This window comes from Neolamprologus multifasciatus, chromosome 22 (genome assembly GCF_963576455.1).
Source record: "Neolamprologus multifasciatus chromosome 22, fNeoMul1.2, whole genome shotgun sequence".
Taxonomy (NCBI): Eukaryota; Metazoa; Chordata; class Actinopteri; order Cichliformes; family Cichlidae; genus Neolamprologus; species Neolamprologus multifasciatus.
In genome coordinates, this window is record NC_140459.1 from 12,552,750 (window position 1) to 12,574,444 (window position 21,695).

Here is a 21,695-nt window from a genome sequence, read left to right on the forward strand (position 1 = left end):
GTTTTAATTCTGCAAACACTTAAGTTAATTTTAAGGTGATATTTGATTGATTTTCTTTTTTTTTCTCCAAGTTTCTTTTTATAAGCTTTTCTTTACTGAACTTGCATAAATAAAGACAAAGCTTATGTAGACAAAAACACTCTGTGGCATTAAATATGCAACAAAGTCTCAAGTGGTTGATGTCAGGCCTTCTTGAAGTTGCCAATAGATGCATTTTTTTCATGTTCATTGTTATGAAAAATTTGCCTTTTAGTGCTCTGTAAGCTGAAATTACTTGCTGTGGTGATGATAGATACAAATACAAAATATACTTAAGCTGAAACTCAGGGGCCAGTGGCCTCACTTGAGAGTTCTGCCACACTCTATCGTGTTTGCTCTTCCTGGCTGGAAGGGGGAGCACTCCACTCATCTGACAATTTTATAAGAGTGCTGTCAAATAAGTGGGTCACACAGTGTACTGAGCCAATCCCCGGAGGAACCTGTGTCTGGACCAACATGTTTCAGTAACAGGAAATGGGAGGGGGCAGGGGGCAAGGGGCAGGTGACTGTGACGTAAATGCAGTGTGAGTCTGGTGGAGAGAAAGAGGGGACACTGGAGTGAGATATTAGCGCATCAGTTTCTGTAATTTAGTTAAAACATTGACTTTTAACAACAAGTTCCACCCAAAAGAAATCATTTTAATTTGATTATGTTTGCTGTGAACCCCTTAATGTTTTATTTATGCAGATTTTTTTATTATCACCAAAGTTAAAGCAACAAGTTTACGAGAATGACCACAGACAAAAGCAAAAGCTGTTTCCCTCATTTTCTCTTCATTGATTTCATATTAAATTCCTTGTAATGCCATTTGTGGAATGTCAGAATGTTTCTCTTGCGCTGGAATGTCCAGGAACCCCCTACATTGGGAGCAAAGTTTTCAAGGACCCTTCATAATGCTAACACAGATTTTGCTTTCGCTGTGTAGTCCCAGCCTCCTGGGAAAGTCTATGCCAGGGTGCTGGAGAGAAGAGTCCGTCCGTTAGTCGAACCTCGGATACAGGAGGAACAATGCGGTTTTCGTCCTGGTCATGGAACACTGGATCAGCTCTTTATCCTCTCGCGGACACTTGAGGGCGCATTGGAGTTTGCCCAACCAGTCTACATGTGTTTTGTGGACTTGGAGAAGGCATTCGACCATGTCCCTCAGAGGGCCCTGTGGGGGGTGCTCTGGGAGTATCGGCTGCCCTTTGTCACCGATTCTGTTCATAATTTTTATGGACAGAATTTCTAGGCGTAGCCAAGTGGCGGAAAGCTTTCACTTGGGTGGTCTCAGGATCTCATCTCTGCTTTTTGCAGATGATGTGGTTCTGTTGGCTTCATCGGGTGATGGCTTCTAGCTTGCCTTGGAATGGTTCGCAGCAGAGTGTGAAGGGGTGGGAATGAGAATCAGCACCTCCAAATCGGAGGCCATGGTCCTTAGCTGGAAAAGGGTGGAGTGGAGTTTAAGTATCTCGGGGTCTTGTTCACGAGTGATGGGAGAAGGGAGCCAGAGATCGACAGACGGATTGGTACCGTCTGTTGTGGTGAAGAGAGAGCTCTCAATTTATCGATTGATCTTCGCCCCTAGCCTCACCTATGGTCACGAGCTGTGGGTAGTGACCGAAAGAACAAGATCACGAATACAAGCGGCAGAAATGGGCTTCCTCCGAAGGGTGGCTGGTCTCTCCCTTAGAGATAGGGTGAGAAGTTCCGCCATTCGGGAGGGGCTCAGAGTAGAGCAGAGTAGGTTTTCCGGGCATGTCCCACCGGGAGGAGGTCCTGAGGCAGACCCAGTACACGCTGGAGAGATTATATCTCTTGGCTGGCCTGGGAACGCCTTGGTGTTCCCCCAGATAAGCTGGAGGAGGTGGCTGGGGAGAGGGAGGTCTGGGCTTCTCTGCTTGGACTGCTGCCCCCGCGACCCGGCCCCGGATAAGCGGAAGAAAATGAATGGATGGATGTGTAGTTGTAGGTTTACAATTATGGAAGTAGAAATCTGCTAAAAATGCTTCTTAAACCAGCCTTTATTTTATTAGGTGCACTTTGCAAGCACCAGTTCGGACTCAGTTTTTCCTTCAGAGATGCTTTAATTATTCGTGGCACAGATTTGACAAAGTGCTGATCAATATTGATATGATAGCATCACACAGTTGCTGCAGATTGCTGGGCTTACATCAGTAATGCAAATCTCCTGTTCTACCACACCACAGAGGTGCTTTATTGGTCTTATGTCTGGTGACATGTTCAAGAAGACAGTTTGAGATGATTTGAGCTTTGTGACATGATGTGTTATGCTGCTGGGAGCAACTGTAAGAAGATCAGAATCCAGATGGTTTTAATTTCCATTGCATTATAAAATACAACATCACTGAGGTACTGCTTCTGCAGGTTCCTCAAAATAAAATAACAAGTCTTTTACGCAATAAAACAACACTGTCATTCACACAGTTAAATTAGCCCTTTCAGCTGAGGATAATGAATAATTACAAATATGAAGAAATCGAAAACAAGTGCCATGCCGCATTACAGTAATCATTCTTGATTTACGGCAGCGAACCATTTTTAATCTGTTTGGCCTTGAAGACATTTCACCTCTCATCCAAGAAGAACATCCACAAAAGAGTGACTTTTGTCACTCTTCTGCATACCTTGATTGTCACTTCTTCGAGTGACAAAGCCAATGTCAATGTCATTTGACTCATTTGATGCCAGTGTTCACATTTTGGATAGAGAAGACAAATGGTTTGAGAGGGAAGTGAAAGAAGCCATCTATGTCCACTGTGAACGACCATCTTTGAACAGTGGCGGTGGCTTACAACACCAACTGTCTGCCATCTAAAATCCAGTTTTGGGATCCTTTCCCAGACACCTTAACACCCACTCACATTGTGGGTCTTTTGACCCACATGATAGGGCGAGGCTAGGTTTCATAATGGGTTCACCCGGAATCTTGGCTGTTTTCACACCTTGGCTCATGTGATCAGGTAGAGGATCAGTGGGGGTTCATGACCCTCTTGGGGGGCAGTCTCATGGGGCTTAAAATCTCAGACTCTCCACCAATTGCTTTTAGAACTGAAGAAGCTTCTCGGATGAGAGGAGGTGAAATGTCTTCAAGGAAACTTAAAGTCCAGACACTTTTCTTTCCAAGATCCTTAGACTCCTGAGTGGGAAGTGTCCTTAGTGATTTTTAAGGCTCACGAGTGGGTTCCAGCTCAAAGATTGTAAAATTAACACACAACTAAAACATGTTCGATGATCTTTTGTGCTGTGTTTATTACCCTCTGGACAGCCTATTTATTCACTGCATACCACAGTGTTACACAGCAAACCAGGATGCTTTCTGTGGTGGAGTGATACAAGGCCACCAGCAGTTTCCCATCCACGGTGGTCATAAAGGGATGGGCATGGTCAGCAAGAACACTTAGGCAAGCTGTGAAGTTTAAACAATGCTCAATTAGTACTAATATCACCACTGGCAGCCTGAACTGTTTATTTAGGGCAGGGTGGATCTATGCTTTCATGTTTTTTACACCAAATTCTGAATGGTGCAGCAAAAATTGAGACTCATCAGAGTAGGCAACTTTTTCCAGGCTTCTATTTTTTAATTTTGGTGAGGTCTGTGCAAATTGTAGTCTCGGTTTCTTGTTATTAGCTGACAGGAGTAACACCTGGTGTCGTCTTCTGTTGCTGTAGCTCATCTGTTTTAGGGCTGTGCACTGAGAGATGCTTACCTTGGTTGTAAATAGTGTTAATATTGTTGACTATTAATTTTTGTGATAGTTTTTTTTTGACAAAAACAAGACAATAACCAAATAAGAACTAATGCACTTGGACAGAAGCTATGATGAAATGGATTGAAACGTTTGTCGACGAATAAAAACAAGATGAAAATGTTTTGGAGAAACGAGATCCACTCAGTATCTGGGGAGGCGGGACGAGTTTGGAAGTGATCCAATTAGAAGTAATCTCCTTGTGCAGCAAGGTGAGACGCGTAAAATTTGATTTCCAGGGAGTAAGATAAGAGCATACATATGGACACATTTTGCACTTACTGTCAAGAAAAATAAGCAACTTGCGCTAGTCTTTACACTGTCTATATGCCAACCTGGCCAACCATGCCAGGTGTACCTAATAAACTGACCGACGTGTTTACATGAGCATCTTGCAATCATAAATCACTTTTCTTTAACACCGTTGTCACAAGTCACATTAATCTTTGGCGCTGTCATCTTTTTATTCAAACTTAGTGGAATAATGTAACCCTCACCTACACATAAGAAGATGAAGATTAATGGATGAAGTGTCGTCTCAGCAGCTTTCAATTCTGCTCATGCTCACAAATATCCTTTTCATCAAATGCTAGACTTTTATCATTACCTGTCAGAAGTGTGTGTTGCTTGTTAAATACTTGTCAGATGTTGTAATGGCCTGACATTCATTTCAGCGAAACAACACAACAAATAATGGAAGGCTTTGGGGAAAATTTTAGCCTCTGTGTAAACGTTGAATCAGCTTCCTGCTTTTACACCACAAGGGACTAACTGTGCCTGGAGCGGTCTGATCTGCAGCCACAGAATTATAATCTGTCATGTTAATGATCATTTTCTATTGACATATGAGTGTGAAATGGGTATTATAGTGTTGCAGTGTCAATCCATTTACAGTCCAGCTGTTCAAAACACTTCGCGTCAAACAATTATAAGCAGAGAAGCGAGGGCAGGTCGTAATAGTGATTTGGCCCCTTTTAAGACAGCATTATAGCAGTTATGATTCAGTCGGCTATCTCCATGGACTTCCCTGCATCTGCCGGTATGTTTCTGCCAGCTTAAGTAAGGCGTACCATGCTTCACTGATGGATAATGGTAAGCTATTAGGGATACCATAAAAATGACAGTGACTGTATTTTCATGGAGCTGGATAAGGCACATGGTGTCCTGCTTGTAGCCTCGTTAATGATACGATGAATTATCGGCACTTATTCCAGATGCATACAAATGTGCAAAAGTCTTGAGCTACCAGTGATTTCTTTATATTTTCTAGGTGTAGTGATTTATTGAAACATGTGCAAACATGTATGGAAATACAGCATGTTAGACCCAGAGTTTGTACAATTCTAACATCTGTCTCATAATTTAAAATGGTCTTCAGAAATAGTTCTCCAGACTTCTTGAAGGACATTCAAACATCTTCTTTGGATGTCGGCTGCCTTTTGTTCTGTTCTCTGTCGAGATGATCCCCCATTGCTTCAATAATGTTGAGGTCTGGGATAATCAGGCCAATCCGTCACTGATAGTGTTGCGTTTTCTATCCAGGTACGCTTTGGTGCATTGGCAGTGTGGTTCGGATCATTCTCATGCTGAAAAGTGAAGTTGTTTTCAAAGTCGCTTTAATAATTCCATCAGTAGTGACAAGATCTTGAATACTGGCTGAAATGCAGACCCCAAACACTGATAGAGCCTCCACCATGTTTTATAGATGACTGTGTTACCACTCTTCTATACATATTGAAACACCTTGAACCAAAAATTTCAAATGTGGATTCATTAATACTCAATAGCATACAACAGGCTTTTTTCCTTGTTTCCTTTCCTTAAGAATGGCTTCTTGACAGCCATCCTTCCGCTGAGACCATTTCCGCTGAGGGTTCAGTGAACAGTAGATGGATTAACTGAATGCCAGATGGATCTCTCAGGTCCTGTGTCAGGTCTTTGCTGGATTCTTTCTCTTTTTTTAATAATGTGATTTCAGACACCGTTCACCTGCTGTACATAGTTTTTTTTTTAGGTCACTTCTTCTTTTGTCTTTCACTTGTCAAGTTTTCTCAGGGATTGTAAGGATAGACTGCACACCGTTACAAGATATGCCCACTTCTGACTAATAGAGCTTACATGTGATATACTGTTCAGCACTAAAACTGCTAACTTAAATGCTAACTTAAAGTATACAGAACATGGGTGTATACCTGTAGTGTCGTGTTTGGCTAACCATGCTGTAAAAGTGCCCTGTCATGTGTGATGTCAGTAGTTATCACAAAGACTAGATGTCATTTTTAAAGGAAAAGCAGAGCTCTAAATTTGGAAACATGCTTTTGACTTTTACCACTCTGTGTCTCTGCTCTGTAATATTTCACGCTCTCCTGCAGCCTGTTTCTCAGCACTGCCCTGCAGCTTGATCCAGATTTCATTAGAGCATTTAAAGATGCTCTGGCTGCCGTTTGAAGGCGCAGGGCAGAGAGGCGGCAGACGTACAGTGCAGGCACATTAGTCCAGCCCGACACTGATGTTTAGTCCTCCTTTAAGAGGAATTTTCTAACTGGGTCCATGTCTCTTCGAGTTGATTTAAAGCCTTTTCTCAGTATTAATGAGAACAGAAGGTGAGGCAGAGCGAGTGAGAGATTCTTCACGACTCGACAGCCTTATCATTAAGATGATGTTTAGATAATCAAGGATAAAGATTGCTCTGGGATGATAATTTGTCTGATGTTCTGTGCTTGGCATAGTAATGGTGGATTTGTTGAGGCGCTGAGTTTGCCATCTTGTGGTTGTGAAATGCAATGCAGAAAGAATTTGAATAAAACCAGCTTTAAATAATTGGTTTGGACAAAACCCTCAAAACGAACATTTGCGATGGCGTAAAGCTCAAGGTCAGTTTCCAATCATCTTGGCCACTTGCTCGTTTAACATATACCCCGTAATCTCATGAGCAGTCTTGAGAGAAGGAAGAAAATACATTACCTCAGAATAATAAAGGCTTTCTGTATGAATTATGTAGCACTGCTGTGGCGGTTGATATTAATTCCTATGCAGTCAGTAGCAAAAAACTCAAGACCGATGCGTGACTGTGGGAAAATAGAGAGGAAATTGCTGGTGCTTGCAGAAAACCCGTTGGTTTATGCATCTACAAGAGCTCCAGTGCAATCCCTTACCACATATTAGAGCTGCCTACAGTATTGCTGTGGTTATGAGCTGCTGCTGCAGAGCAGGAATTCAATGATAGACAACTCTGAATTATAAAGAAAAAGGCAGAAAACAGGAATAAAATAGTAAAAATGTGTAATGTGTAAAAATGTGTATAAAAATGTGGGAAAATGTGTCAGTATCAGTTCTAATATCAGCGACAGCCTCTATCTTCAGATCCAGGATTTGGAAAGAAACACAGTCATGTGGAGAGAAAGCACAAATACTGTTGCATCAGAAAATAGTCCATATGTTTTTTTTCTCTTAAGTGCACTCTGGACAAAATCCTCAGTGCACTGCAGAGTTATTGTTCCTTCTTTACTCCAGCAGAGGGCAGCAAAGTCCTCCCGTAAGTCACTGTGCAGCTAATTCAGTATATAGGAAACGTAAAGATGTCTTTATATCTTTTGCTTCTTCTTTTAAAAGGAGAACAAACTGGATTTATTTGATTTCTAAACGAACTAAACCCTCAACATCAGTAACATGTTAACATCCTGCAGCACTGATGCTTCCTCAGTCTTATTAATAGACAAAAGGTCCTGTCAGTCTGCGTGTGACAAAAACAAATAATGATAACTGTGTTCTCAGCTCGCATTCAGTCTGTTCAACAAGCCATGAGTCACTCTCTGCTCTGTAATCTGTTTTTCCAATAAACTTCCAACTTTACACTGAGGGTGACATCCCTCTGTTAGAAACCACCTTCTCCTTTATCTCCTAAAATAGACCTCAAGGCGCTCACTTTTTAAATGGTTATTAAAATGTTTTCTCTGCTCCTGCACACAGAAAGGAAGTTTGTAATAAGTGATTTTCTCAGGTAATTGATAATCAATTTGACCAATAGAAGATCAGAAATGCTTGTTTTGTTCAAGATCCTTTAAAAGAAAAAAAAATTTGATTTTTGCTTAAAAACACAAATCAGTAATTAAAATTGTTCCTAAATCATTTAAGCATAAGTCTGCTTTCATAAAATCCAGACAAGGACCTTTAATGACATTTGTCACTCTATTTTTGCTGCTAAACAAAGATTCTGGTGCAGATTTTTGCGTTTGTTTTTTTGCCTTCCTGTCATGTAAACGTAACTCTGCATCACCCATGATTTAGAAACTTGAATGCTAAAGCGGATTACTCGATGCTTCACTGAATAATTATGCAGGATGCAAAATGAACTTCAGCTGTGTGGCGATGCAGGCACCTTTATGACTCCTTTTGAAGTCGATAAAGAAGCATTTAACGGAGTGAACATATTTGCCAGTCGCTCAGAGCCTTTTTATCGCCATCAGCAATGGATAGTTTAAAGAGATCTGTGAGATGAACGAAAGCAATTTCTGAGATCTCATAAAGCTCACTCTGCAACCTCAAAAGGTTTTGAAGTTAGGGACGTCTTTAATGTGTTGATTATTGGCTGCATATAAAAGATGAATGCATCCACCACAGCATCAGCTGTTGGTTTGTTTGTTTTTATCTCATCCAGCTGAAAGAGTGAATCTGAGTATTGGTCAGATTTTTGCAGCCTCTTTGCTTTCTTAAGGGACTTTAATTCTTCAAAGTGTGTGCAATCCAGCCAAGCAGGGACAGTGAAACTCATAATTGTTTTACTTACATCACAGATGAACTACTGCATCGATGACATTCTGGTTTTAAACTGGACGTGATGGTTGTGATTTATCAGTCACAGTGTGGGGATCCCCTCAATCTTACACTCTATTTTAGTTTAAATGGGGATAACAATGTGCAAAATCTTCATCACAGATTAATTGTGCGTGTGTGTGCCTTTTACGTCCTCACAGCCCATGTTAGATGCTGCTCTAATGAAGCTGGTACAACAGGGTACAACATTCGCATCTCCACTGCAGTGCCTGATTTAAAAAAATATTATTATTTTATTTTTTAGGAGGGAAAAAAGGTTTTGTGAGGTTTTCTTTCTTGACAAAGCTGAACAGCTTTTTCATTCATACCCATTCAAGGAGTCTGAGGCTGTGAATTATTTATTGCAGTTCTGATGTTGCATCTGGGTCAACGCCCACCTCCCCATTGTACCGTAAGCATCTGCGGCGTCTCAGCTTGAACTCTTTTCGTGGACTTTATTCCTTTTCCGGAGCTTCAGGGAGATTTAAAACTCTGTTGTGATCTTGCGAGCAGAAAACTAATTTAGTCTTTAAAACATTAAAGACATCTAAACAGCTTTAAGTGGATTTAAAGCTGCTAATTACCCCATTGATGCATGGTAATATGCTTTGTTGGTGAGCAGTATAAGCACTGCTCGTGTAAATTGGCAGAAGCAACTGCAACTTAAAAGCTTTTTAGTAATTCGCTGGTAGTTGACATTCACAACATGCCTGACATTTAACAGGAGCTCAAAACACACACACATAGAGTGGTTACTTTGGTAAGTGGTAGATCCTTCCATTTATTCACTTCCAGAGCTCCTCAGGTAGTGATTACACTACTTAGCTAAAGTGTAAAGCACACAGGTGAGAAGATCATTGGTTGAGTAAATGTCAAGCGATTGACAAAGTGATTATAAAGTGATTTTCATGTGGCTGCCTGTTAGTTTAGAGAGGACATGTACCCAGCCAGCTAGAGTCTTACCGGTGGAAATGCCACACTGATCTAAGAGAGGTCAGAGGCTAACAGGCTGGACTCGGATAGCACGGGAACTCAGCACTACAGGAGGTTAATGTGATCCCGAGCTGGACTTTGTATTGAACTTAAAGTGTCTCCCTGGAGGTAAGACACATGCTTTATTAACATAATGCGACATCATCACACAAACTTGATGGTGATGCTCATATTAAGGATGGTAAACATGAAGATATCTCCAGAGTATCTACAAACAAGCTCCGGCTTCAGACGTTTTTTTTTCTGCTGCTGGATCTCAATGATGTCAAAACCAGCGAATATTCTTACACAATCATCTCAGACACACACCTCTGGCTGTGAGCAGAGAGGCGCCACCATCCTGTATTTTTACCTGGAACATTCACATTCAACACATTGTGTTTTTGTGTGAAGCTGTTTGTGATTTCAGAAAACTGTGTGAAATGATGCTTCAAAGTGTTTGTTGCACTGCTAGAGTTAGGTCCAGGGTGGATTTTATATCAAACGATCAAGACGATTGATGTGATAAAAGTGCAAAGATGTTTGGGAATTACAGATATTTTTATACACACATTTTCAGAGGCTCGTGGCAAATGAAGCAGGCATAATATTCTGAAGTTGAAAAGTAGACCAAAGACATGCTGGATGATTACATCTCTCGGCTGACCTGGGAACGCCTCGGTGTTTAAGCAGGAGGTGGTGACTGGGGAGTGGGAGGTTTGGGCATCCTTGCTTAGGCTTGCCCTGCAAGGATCCTGGTCTTGTATAAGCGTAAGGAAATGAATGGATAGATTCAAAGCTGTGAATATATATATATGCGTAAATATATAAATATAAATATGAGGCACAAAGACATGTCAGTGAAGTGAGACAGGCCATCATTAGGCTGAAAAATCAAACTAAACCCATCAGCGAGAAAACAGAAACTTTAGGATTGAAAGAACTAAAATGCATGACGACAGAATTTTTTCTGTGTTTGAGAAAAACTACTTGGTTAGATGTCGTAAAGTTAAGAGCAGTCTTGAGGAGGCAGGCGTATGGCTATCTAAGCCTACAATAAAGAGACGGATTCATGAATGGAAATACAGTGTGTTTACAACAACCTGCAAACTGCTGACTCAGCAACAGGAAGGCCAGATTAGCCAGAAATCATCCAAAAAGACGCTGCACAGCTCTGGGAAAAATATTTGGACAGTTGAAAGTAAGATTAAGTTGAAGTGGAATGAAACGGAAAGAGAAACAGCTCATGATCCAAAGCATGCCACATTATCTGTCAGACCTGCAGGAGGTAATATTATGTGAATGCATGGGTGCAGGTGGGTCACTAGTGTTTATTGATGATGGCGCTGTGATAGTGTAAAGGGGACAGGATTATATAGTCAGCACTTCATAGTGTCCAAAGCAAACTGTAAAAGCAACCCAGGATTCAAACTGAATATTCTTTAAGGGCCAAGTCAGTCACCTGATCTCAGCCTAACAGAGTATTTGCTTTGCTTTTGATTATTAAATCCAAAACTGTATTTAAAAAATGTCTGCAAGTCTCAAACAGTTACTGCAAATTGCAAATTATGGACCCGATGTATTACTATACATGACATTATTTTAAAAACTGCAGTATTTGTTGGCAAAAGCTGGTCTAACAGGGTGGACTGCTCGATAGTTTTCTTTCTGTTTTCTTTCTTTTTACAACAAATAATTGTAAAATACTCCGTGTTTGGGTTTTTGAACTCTTGGATTGTTTTCGTGAATCTGAAGTGATAAATAATTAGTTTCCATTTTAAAACACAGCAGCAACAACAGCACGGAGGGGAAGCTGTGGCTCATATTTCATCAGACGTCTTTGTACTGTAGGTGCCGGCTCCCCATTGTTAAGAGTGTCAGTTTCATAATCTCAGTAAAAAGATGTGCGTGCACACTGCAGTGGCGGATTTTGAACTGACTTTAATCTCATTCATTAAAAAGAGAAAAAGCTGTATTTCCCCAAAAACCAGCTCTCTGTTGTTTAGCTGGTGTTTCGTGTCCTGAACAAGGTTTAGGGTCAGTTTTACGCTCTGCATAGGTGGAAACACATCCAGCCAATGAAAATCTGTGTTTGAGCTGGATGGAGACGAATCATTTCCTTTTTATTTTTCTTATTCATTTATTTACTGTGTACTGCTCCCACAGGAGTAGAAGCAGGAGAAATCCACTTCACTCTGGTACACACACTTCAGAGGCCGAGCTGGAAAGAGGACAGAGCTGCTGTAAAATAGCAAGTGGTTTAGAAGTTGAGACTCATACACCTCGAGTAGATTCCTTTTCTCAGATGTTGTTTCGACAAAGAAATGAGTGAAAATGGAAGTGATGATGATGATAGGGGATGAAGAGGACAGCTGGTGAAGGAGGACAAGCCCTCAAAGTTGTAACTGAGGAAGAAAAGGAGTCTTTGAAGTGCAGACTTGCACTAACTGAGCCTTCTGCAGACGCCTACACTGGATAGAAAAATACAGGAAGGAGAAGGAGGCGGGGGGGGGGAGGGGGAGGAACCATGTGAATGAGGGCGAGGAAGACGGTTAAGGAGAAAGATGATGATGAAACAGAATAGCGGATGGCATGAATGAAGAGCTGGGGGGGGAGTAAATGAAAGATACAATGACGGAGATGACAGTGTGAGGGCGGAGGAAGAGTGGGGAAGAATGAATCAAACAGAGGACTGGAGTTAAAAAAAAAAGAGTCTGTGTTACAGAGAGAAAATGTACTGGAAACGAGCTGAAAGGTAGAACAAGGTAGATGATAGCACGCCCCCCCCCCCCCACACACACACACACAAACACACACACACACACACACACCCCTTCCTCGCATGTGTTCCTGAAGAGTCGACTACTGTAGGGGTGCAGAACTGGCAGACTAGTGGTAATAATAGGAGATAATACATACACCCGTCCCACATATACTAGGAGAGGACGAGGCGTAGGAGGTAGGGAAGCCTTGTCAGAAGAGGACAGGAGGGAGGGGAGCAGAGGAAAAAGTGATGAGGTAAGGGTGGAGGAGGATGAGGTAAAAATGGAAAGATGAAGGGAAATCGCAGATGGATGATGGGAGGGCGTAGAGGGAAGCATCACTGGGACTTTCCCTCAGCTGTTTTCTTCCCTCCTCCCTCTTTTTATAAGGTGGGGGGGGGGGGTTAGCAGAGGCGAGAGAGAGACTCTCTGTAAGTCATGCATAGCAACTTTGCTCAGGCACACTGAACGCCTCTCCAAAAACCAAAAAAACACAACAAAGAGCCAAGACTCCTTCAAGGCAGCTGCTCATTCAGACAGGAAACCCACATGTGGAAGAAGACACTTCGAGCTTTAATCACCTCAAAAGATCCAAGTTTAGATCGAGTTTCCACCAAGAGAACATCTCTTAAATTGGATTTTGATCCGGCTGAAGTGCCGTGCTGTGGCCGTCCTGCTTTTGGAGCAAGAAGATTTAATTTCCCTCCTTCCACTGGATCATTTACCTGAGGCCACCCTATCCGTTTCTTTTCTTCTTTTTGGAGATGAGATCCAGTCTTATGCAGGTCAAGCCTGTAGCTGCACAACAATGCAGTGTAAGTGTTTCTGAGCTGATATTTGTGTGTGCATGCACCCTTGCATCGTGTGCTGATTGTCTTTTTTTCTCTGTTTTGGTTATGGGGTGAGTGAGTGTATATGCAGCCTGGGGAGGGGGGGGCACAAAGTGTGCGCAAGTTTGTGCATTTTGGCAGTAAACATTGCTGGTCTGATGTGGGAAGCAGTGAGTTTTCCTCCAACACTGAGCGCCTTTGTTGACTTCATAAATTATAGAACAAATCAGCCGTCGGGGTTTATTCGTGTGGTAAACATTTTCTGCATCTGTTAAAGTTGCTGAGATTGTTTTTGAAGTGCAAAATGCACTCTTAGACTCTCATTAATACATCCGACATGCTTAATTCTGTAACTAATTGTTAATAGATATGTATTAATGCCTTATTGGTCTGCTATAAGCTGACATTTTTTTGTGGTTCATCTGAAAAATCTCTCACATCCTCTTTATATTGCATTTATGAAGAACATGGTGGAATACAAGCATTGCATCTTTGGAAAATATTGAACTATACTCCACTCCATTTATTTGTCATATCTAGCCACTAGTTAAATTATATACTAAAGTTATTTTTGCTAAATATAAATCAAATCTGGATGCTTAATTATTAGATAACCTACCTTTTTGCAGATACAGCTGAATCTGTCGTTCTTTATAAGCACATAAAGTGTAATTTGGTGATCTGAATACTTCACCACTTTAAAGGAATCTCATACAACACTGTATGAGATGAGTTTGGGAGAAACTGCTTGACTTTGAAAATTTGAGCTTTGTCTGTGTGTATGTTAAATGTTCACAACGTGTAATTTTTAGGGAGTGTGGTAGGAACAGTGGGCGGTTAAAAGGGTAAAAAATGCGACAGGAAGCACTACATGAGAGCAAGAGGGGCATATACGCGATTTTAAACACGACTGTAGAAGAACTTATTAAAATGATGGATTTTCTGCTACAATGTGTGACGGTAGTGGGAGGAACGGTGCTGAAACCTTTTAATAGTGTACAGGCTCTTGTCCTCTCCCTCTCTCGCTTCGATGGAGCCATAAATCTGAACACACTTTGCAGTTATTTCCTATTTGAGACACATTATGATCCACTTTTGGACGAGTTGGACTGCATTAAAAAGTCTGAGTTAATGCCAGCCACCGAGTCCACCGATATATCCACTCGAGGGTTTTCTGGAGAGATGCTCTGACCTCCTCAGCAGTAATTTCCTGTTGCTGTCAGGAACCTCTTTAATTAGTTAGAACCACTGAAATCATAACAGACCTCCTCCTACCATCTTCCCCTCCCCTCTTTTTAATTTCTATATATATCACTCTGCTGCGAGAACCAGGCAGCCCCAGGGACTCCTGTACATGTGTGCTCATGCATGCTCCCTCCTGTGTGCGCTGGTGTCTTTTGTGCAAAAATGTTTTGGTGCAGAGAGCGTGTAGTCTGTGTGTGCATGTGGATATTTTGGCGTGCACCCATGGAATAAAATATTCAGGTGACAAGCAGGCACTCGGGTCCTGGAACACTCTGGTATTCTTCTGCTTCTCCCAGCTCTCTGCAGGAGCCCTGTGTGCAATTACACTGCCTGGAGTTTCAGATCAGACTTCCCTCAGTATTCCTGCTTTTGGCTTTTTTCCTGCAGCATCTTCACTAAAATAATCTAAAGTAGGAAAGAAGACATGTACTGTATGTATCTGTAAATGTTATTGCATAGAGTCACAGATGGAAATGGAGGATAAAGAGCAGAGAGGCGTGCAGAGAGTTGTTGTTGCCTGCAGCCTCGAGAGCACTTTCTGCATTATGCATCAACCTCTTTCTTTTTTCTTTCCCATCTTCCTTTCTGCCCCAAGTTGCTGCAGGAGATATCAAAGGCATGAGCTCCTCTTTAACCTCGACTGGATGTGTTTGTAGTTGAATGGTGGGACACAAACGAAGGACAAGGCTTTGTTGGCCACTCTGCGCACTCAGAGAAAATTGAGAGCTCCTGTTACAATTTAAAACACTCAAAGTGCCTTGAAAGGCTGAAAGGACGTGAATGGGCCACAGTGAAAATGAACCGAATGACTGGTGATAATTGGTAATTGGCTGTGTCCCGATAAGTTGCTTCTCTAACAGGTCCTGTCCTGGCCTCTAAATGAGATGCGTGACCTTATCATTGGTATTGACAGTTGAATGGTGGGGGAAGAAAATGGCTTTATCTTCCTCCTCTTGGCCTTTTCAGAGGACAGGTGCCAGAGTGAGCACCATTGTGTCTGTGACTGTGGAATACTAAGCATGACTAAAGTCCCAAATGTGCACCATCTTTTGGTGTTAGCTTTTGATTGACTTCTTAGTGTGTTGCATTTTTTTTTTGAGTTCTCAAGATGTGAAAATATGTGTGATTCTGACATAAAAGATGAAGAAAAAATATAATTAATATGTTAGATTTTGTGCAAGCAGTCTACGTGGGCCAATTTTCTTTTCCCTCTTGTTTTCACAGCAGCACCCAGGGCTGGAAGATGTCAGCCCCAGGGAGGAGGTGACTGATACGGAGGACAACGAAGAGGAGGACCTGGGCGTCCTGGATGACCAGCGGAGCATCATTCTCCACCTGCTCTCGCAGCTCAAACTGGGAATGGATCTCACACGGGTATGACACAGAAACACTGACTCTATAAGAGAGATGGCATCCTTACTTATGAGAATTAGTTCAGCCAGGCCTCAAAGTCATGTACTAAACCCTCCTAAGTTCCTCCTGCAACTGTAACTCACCTTTACATCTATTCTTTCTTCTTTAATGCGGTGTCTGAGTTAATTAGCATCATATTTGTTGTCATTGACGTCAGCTAGGTTCTGTAATTTGGCATCTTTCTACCACAACTGCTTTCTTCGCCTTGGGCCTTTCATGGATGCAAATGTAAAGGCAGAAGAAAGTCAAGTTACAAAAAAGTTCTTGGCTATGAAGTTTGATTTTAGCAGCACTGACTGAACTAAAATGTGTCACAAAGTGTCTGTCTTTCCTTTGCGTTGCTTTCCTAGGTGGTGCTGCCTACTTTCATTCTGGAAAAGCGATCACTGCTGGAAATGTACGCTAACTTCATGGCGCACCCCGACATGTTCCTGTCAATAACAGCGGGGGCCACAGCTGAGGACCGAATAGTCCGCTTTGTGGAGTATTACCTGACTGCCTTCCACGAGGGGCGGAAAGGTGCCGTGGCAAAGAAACCCTATAACCCCGTGTTGGGGGAGACCTTCCACTGTTCCTGGGAAGTTCCTCGGGACAAAGTCAAGCCTTTGGTCAGATCGAACCCGGGGTCGGCTCGGGAGCCAAGCAGAGGCCCCAACAACACACAGCAGGACGAGGACTCACCGGGAAGCTGCTACAGAGTGCGTTTTGTGGCCGAGCAGGTGTCCCATCATCCCCCTGTGTCCGGGTTTTATTGTGAGTGCCGGGAACGGAGGATGTGTGTCAACGCCCACGTGTGGACCAAGAGCAAGTTCATGGGCATGTCTATAGGAGTGTCCATGGTGGGAGAAGGTGAGCCAGTCTACCACAAACCTTCTAAAATACTGTGGGTCAAAAAAAAAGTTATCACAGAAAACAATCAAAGTCTCCTGCATTCATGCATTTTGTTTTGATCTTTACTTTATTTTTATTAATGCATACAGCTCTAGCTGTAAGCACAGCCACATGCACCTGTTCTTGATAGCTTCTGTTTGCAAGGCACAGCCAATCAGAAGAAAGCTGTCTTAAAGGGAGAGGAGAAAAAACGGCTTGTTAGCAGATGAACAGTGTTATGCATAGGGATGGGTATTGATAGGATTTTCACGATTCCGATTCCATTTTCGATTCTGTTTAACGATTCGATTCTTTATCGATTCTTTTTTAAAAAAGGAGAACACTAAGGTCGAATAGCTTAGAACTTTGTTTTATATCTTCTCTTTGAACAAAATAGAAATTTAGGAGTAACATGGCCTTACAAACCCAACAGTGAGATCTTAAGAGATCCACAGCCTACGGCTCTTCAATGGGGCGTCACAGGGTCCCCAGGAAAAAAAATTGTAAATGTAAAATAATAAAATAAATATTCTTCTGTAGCAATAACAAAGTATAACATAAATTATTCTGTAGCAATTACACAAGAATATCCAGTAATGTCCCTGACTACAATTAAACACATTCACTTACCAAAAATCGGGGCATCTGCTGTGGCAAATGGGTGCAAGCCTTTTACCACAAACTTAGTCACTGCTCGGTGACATTCGTCTATCCTGGCCTGAAAGGAGACGCTACCGGTAGACTGCAGCGACAACTGCCAGCATCTGAGCCAGCCAGACTCTCTCTGTCTCTCTCATCATGATCACCTAAATGCACAGTAATGGCAGGTTTTGTAATAAGGCAGATCGCGCTAACATAATATGCACTGTTGTTGATTATTTACCTGCCGCATTAACGGGAGAGGACGTACAAACATTACCGCTGCTGCTGGGTTGAGATTCACGAGTCCGGAGCGGAATTAAAAACACGACATTCATTTAAGGTCATCGCGTGTTTTTGCATATTCGTAGTGTTTCCTCCCTTAAATGAAATATCTACTTTGCAAGTAGCCCCGTTGTCATCCATTCTCGTAAAGTATAACCAAATTTTTGAGTGTTTGAGCCGCTTGGGTACCATGTTTCCTGCCAGGTAAATGACGCTCCGCAACGTGGTGACGTCATTCGGGGCGACTGGAATCGATAAGGGAATCCTTTGCAAAAATGGCAAACAATTCCAAGGAATTGAAACAGTGGGAACCGGTTCTCAACAAGAACCAGGTTTCGATACCCATCACTAGTTATGCACCTGCATAAGATAAATAAGCATAATTTTGTGAATATTAACTGTGTAAGCATAATTAACTGTGAATCATGTAAATCTACTCTGGCAGGGTCAAGAATATGCTATGCAGCCACAAGTGAGAAAAATAGTTCCCCTTTAATAAAGAACAATCCCTCATTTAGTGTAGCTCACCTTCTAGCATCTACAGGCTATGTAGAAAGTCACTAAACAGTGTGTCTCACCAAAACTGCCTGCCACTGTGTTCTGTCTGTGTGAGGACTATAAGATCTCTCCTGTGGCAATCAATAGCCCAGACCTCTCTGCTGGTACTGTTACATCGTGTACAGTAAGCTGTCAGGGATGAGTCACCCTGAGCTGAGATACAGGAAGTCCTTGGGCCCAATCAACTAAATCCGGATACATAAACTGACCACCTGCCACCAGGTTGTGATGCAGCAGTTCGTTGTCACGCGCGGAGGCTGATGCTGCCGTCAGAGAACACGATGACCGTCACCCCAGGATCCATTGATTGGTGGATTTATTTTTTGCAGTGGCGTCTTTCCTGACAGCAGCTGATACTGTAGTTTTATAAAGAGGCACTGATACTGATTGGCAGTGAGTCAGCAGCAGAATAAGAAACGGCAGCTGGTGCAGCCTGAAAGCTACACGAGATGCTAGATTTCGGTTTGACCTGGATCTCAATGTATGGAGCCTCTTAGAGGTCGTGCAGGATAGAAAAAAAGAATAATAAACCTTTTTATACACTGATGTGCCACATCTGGATTAACTGACGTTCTTTGCTTTAATCTATGACATGCAAAAGCATCTTTAGAACCTTTACATGATTAGTTGAAAACGTGTTCAGGATGTTGTGTCGTTACTTGACTGATAATGGACTTCAGTACTCAGGAGAGTGACAGTTATTGAAGATATATTAATATGTATATAATTAACATGAAATTCCTTGTTTGTTTTTTAACAAACAAGGAATCATTAACACTTTTATATAAGGTGTTTTATATATCGTGGCCATCATTAACACTTTTATATAAGTGCTACGTAAGGGTTTTGCTGGCTGTAGTGTAAGCTTTGGATTAAACAAATATAAATCCTATTTCTTGAAAAGTTGTGTTATTTTCTAAGAAGAAAAAATCACTGAAATAATCTATAATATCACTTAAACCTTTATTTAAGTGACAGAAATACAAAGAAAAGACTTTGAGTAGTTAATTGCACTTGGAAATGTACAAAATGTCAGGATTTGACAGCTGCAACACACATGGCATGTTTACTGATGCATTACATCAGCTTTCCTTTTAATAAAACCTTTTAATCACTTTGGTACTGAGGATATTATGTTGTAGTTTTGCAGCTGGAAATTTTGTCTTGCTCTCTGTAACGCCTCAACTCACCTCAGCAGTCCTGGTCACTGTTGTGTGCATCTCCTTTTTATGAAGTGCTGTACTTTTTCAACAAGAGATGGATTTGGACTGGCAGCAGGTCAAACGCCCACTCTCTGTCTGTGAAGCTGTGTCTTTGTAGCCATGAAGACATTGTCCTGCTGAAATGTGCATGATACTTCACCTGCTACCAATGAACTTGCTTAGTGCTACAGTCACGGTGTCGAACTCCAGGCCTCGAGGGCCGGCGTCCTGCAAGTGTTATATAATACAATGGGTCAACACACCAGGCCTCTGGAGAACTTCTAGGCATGTTGAGGACGTAATTTAGACTTTAAATGAGCTGTGTTGGATCAAGGATACATCTAAAACCTGCAGGACACTGGCCCTTGAGGCCTGCAGTTCGACATCTGTGCACTAGGGAAAACCACAGAACGACCCAAGGTAGCATGACAAGTATGCAGTCTTGTTGCCCTTGAAATGATTGCTTTGAAGACTGGAGTCAGGATTGCAACCACTTGCAGTTAGTTGCAGTCTTCACAGTCACTTTAGTGCAAAAATGGTCAAAGAAAAAGTCGGGGTCAGTCTGCTATCAGGTGTGATTGAATGAGGTCAGGTTCAGATACAGTGCATGCAAACTGTTTGTGATAATATGGAGATTAACTGTTCGCAGAAATTCACATTAACTATTCACATTCAGAGTCCAGGCAGAGTCGTATTGGAAACAGAAATTACTCCACAAATACTGATGTTGTTGCTTCAGGACAGTGACTTAACTGCAAAATTATGTGGTGCTCAGCAACTTTCCTTTTACAACCAGTTGAGTCGAGTCCGTTGTTGCAGACAGACTCTGATTGTTGCTCAAAGTTGGATCATGATTATTTTTTAAATGGAAACTTATGGAATTGGCTCATGACAGACGAGTGACCAGTTTGTTAGGTGAACATTTTGTCGGTCAGAAAAAATGTAAAACAAAAATTCAATGCAATAAATGGGCAACCAACAGTGTTTCCTAATTGGAGGAAACATCCATCATAAGTCTGTCCCAGCTTGTTGAATGTTTTTGAAGCCATCAAATTCTAAATTTGTATAATTTAAAAAATACAGTTACAATTATTTTTTTTAAATACTTTATGTACTTCTGTCAGTTAAAGTTTCAGTATATATTTTTGTTTGTGTTGCACTTTGGAACACTTTGCTCTAAATGAGCTCTGAATAACTCCACCACCACGAGTTTACTCATTTACCATACAGACAGTGCTTTCAGCAGTAATTGGTTAAGCCTGGCACTCCCGTTGCTGGTTTCTCTTGCTCTGTGTCATTATGTGCTCACAATGGGACTGCATGCAGTTTTTTCCCCTGAAGGCATCTTGCAGTGAAACAGCTAAACAAGTGACCTCTTGTAAACACGAGGTTATGATGGTAGAGCTGAGAATTGTTCGTGGTCATGAGAGGGGCATGGGAAAACTTGATCTAACTAAATCTCCTTGTACACTGATGACACACATGATGTTGGTGAGTGGATTATTAGAAGCACAATAGCTTTTCTTCAGAATTCCTGAGAGATTGAAACACAAACAAGGAGCCCAAAGAGATAAACTGGTTTCTATTTTGCTAAATATTCTCCATTGTAGCTAATAGCTTTTATCATAGCATATTAATACAGGTATTATTATTATATAGTATATTAGTATATATCCCATAATTCCGGTGTTTGATCCCTCTGTTTGGCAAAATTTAAAATTCAATTAATTCCTGGCACAGACGCAGCTTTTAAGTCTCCCCAAATGTTCAATTGGGTTGAGCTCAGAGCTTTAAGAAAGCCATTCCAGCAACTGTTAACGTTTTTTTTTTATCAGTTTCAAAACCAGTTCGATGTATATTTAGGATCATTTTCCTGTTATAACTGTGTCTAAGTTTCAACTGTTCATTTGGGTTGTTGAAGAATTTGTATGTAGTCCTTCTTCTTTATTATTCCATCCACTTTGTTGACTGTACCAGCACCACTAGCACCAAACAGCCCCAGAGCATGATGCTGCCACCTCCATGCTTGACAGCTGATACAGTGTTCTTAGGTTTGAAAGCCTCGCCTTTACTTCATGGGTTGCGCCTGAACATCCCAACCTATTTCATTTGAAGGCGACAGTTTTGTTCTTCACACAGACTGCGAAGTTGCGACACATCCAGATAACTTGTGTTTAAACTGATCACCTTTGAATCTGCAGTTTGGAAATGGGTCTAATAGCTCCAACCTGTTAAAATCTACAGTTCTCAGATCTTCACTGAGTTCCTTGGACTTAGTATTGGTCAGTCCAAGGAGTGCTGTCAAACAAATCATTGCA

The 21,695-nt window shown here is 41.6% G+C and overlaps 1 protein-coding gene across 3 annotated transcripts in view; it reads left to right on the forward strand.

Moving 5' to 3' along the window:
• Positions 1-21,695, forward strand: part of osbpl10a (oxysterol binding protein-like 10a) — a 99,805-nt gene that overhangs the window by 69,264 nt on the left and 8,846 nt on the right. For 2 of the 3 annotated variants that reach the window (XM_085148667.1, XM_085148665.1), the window contains 2 exons: positions 15,635-15,784; positions 16,174-16,672. In XM_085148667.1, coding sequence (XP_085004793.1) covers positions 15,635-15,784; positions 16,174-16,672 — 649 coding nt within the window. The remainder of the gene's footprint in view (positions 1-15,634; positions 15,785-16,173; positions 16,673-21,695) is intronic. The other variant, XM_085148666.1, reaches the window with a different exon arrangement.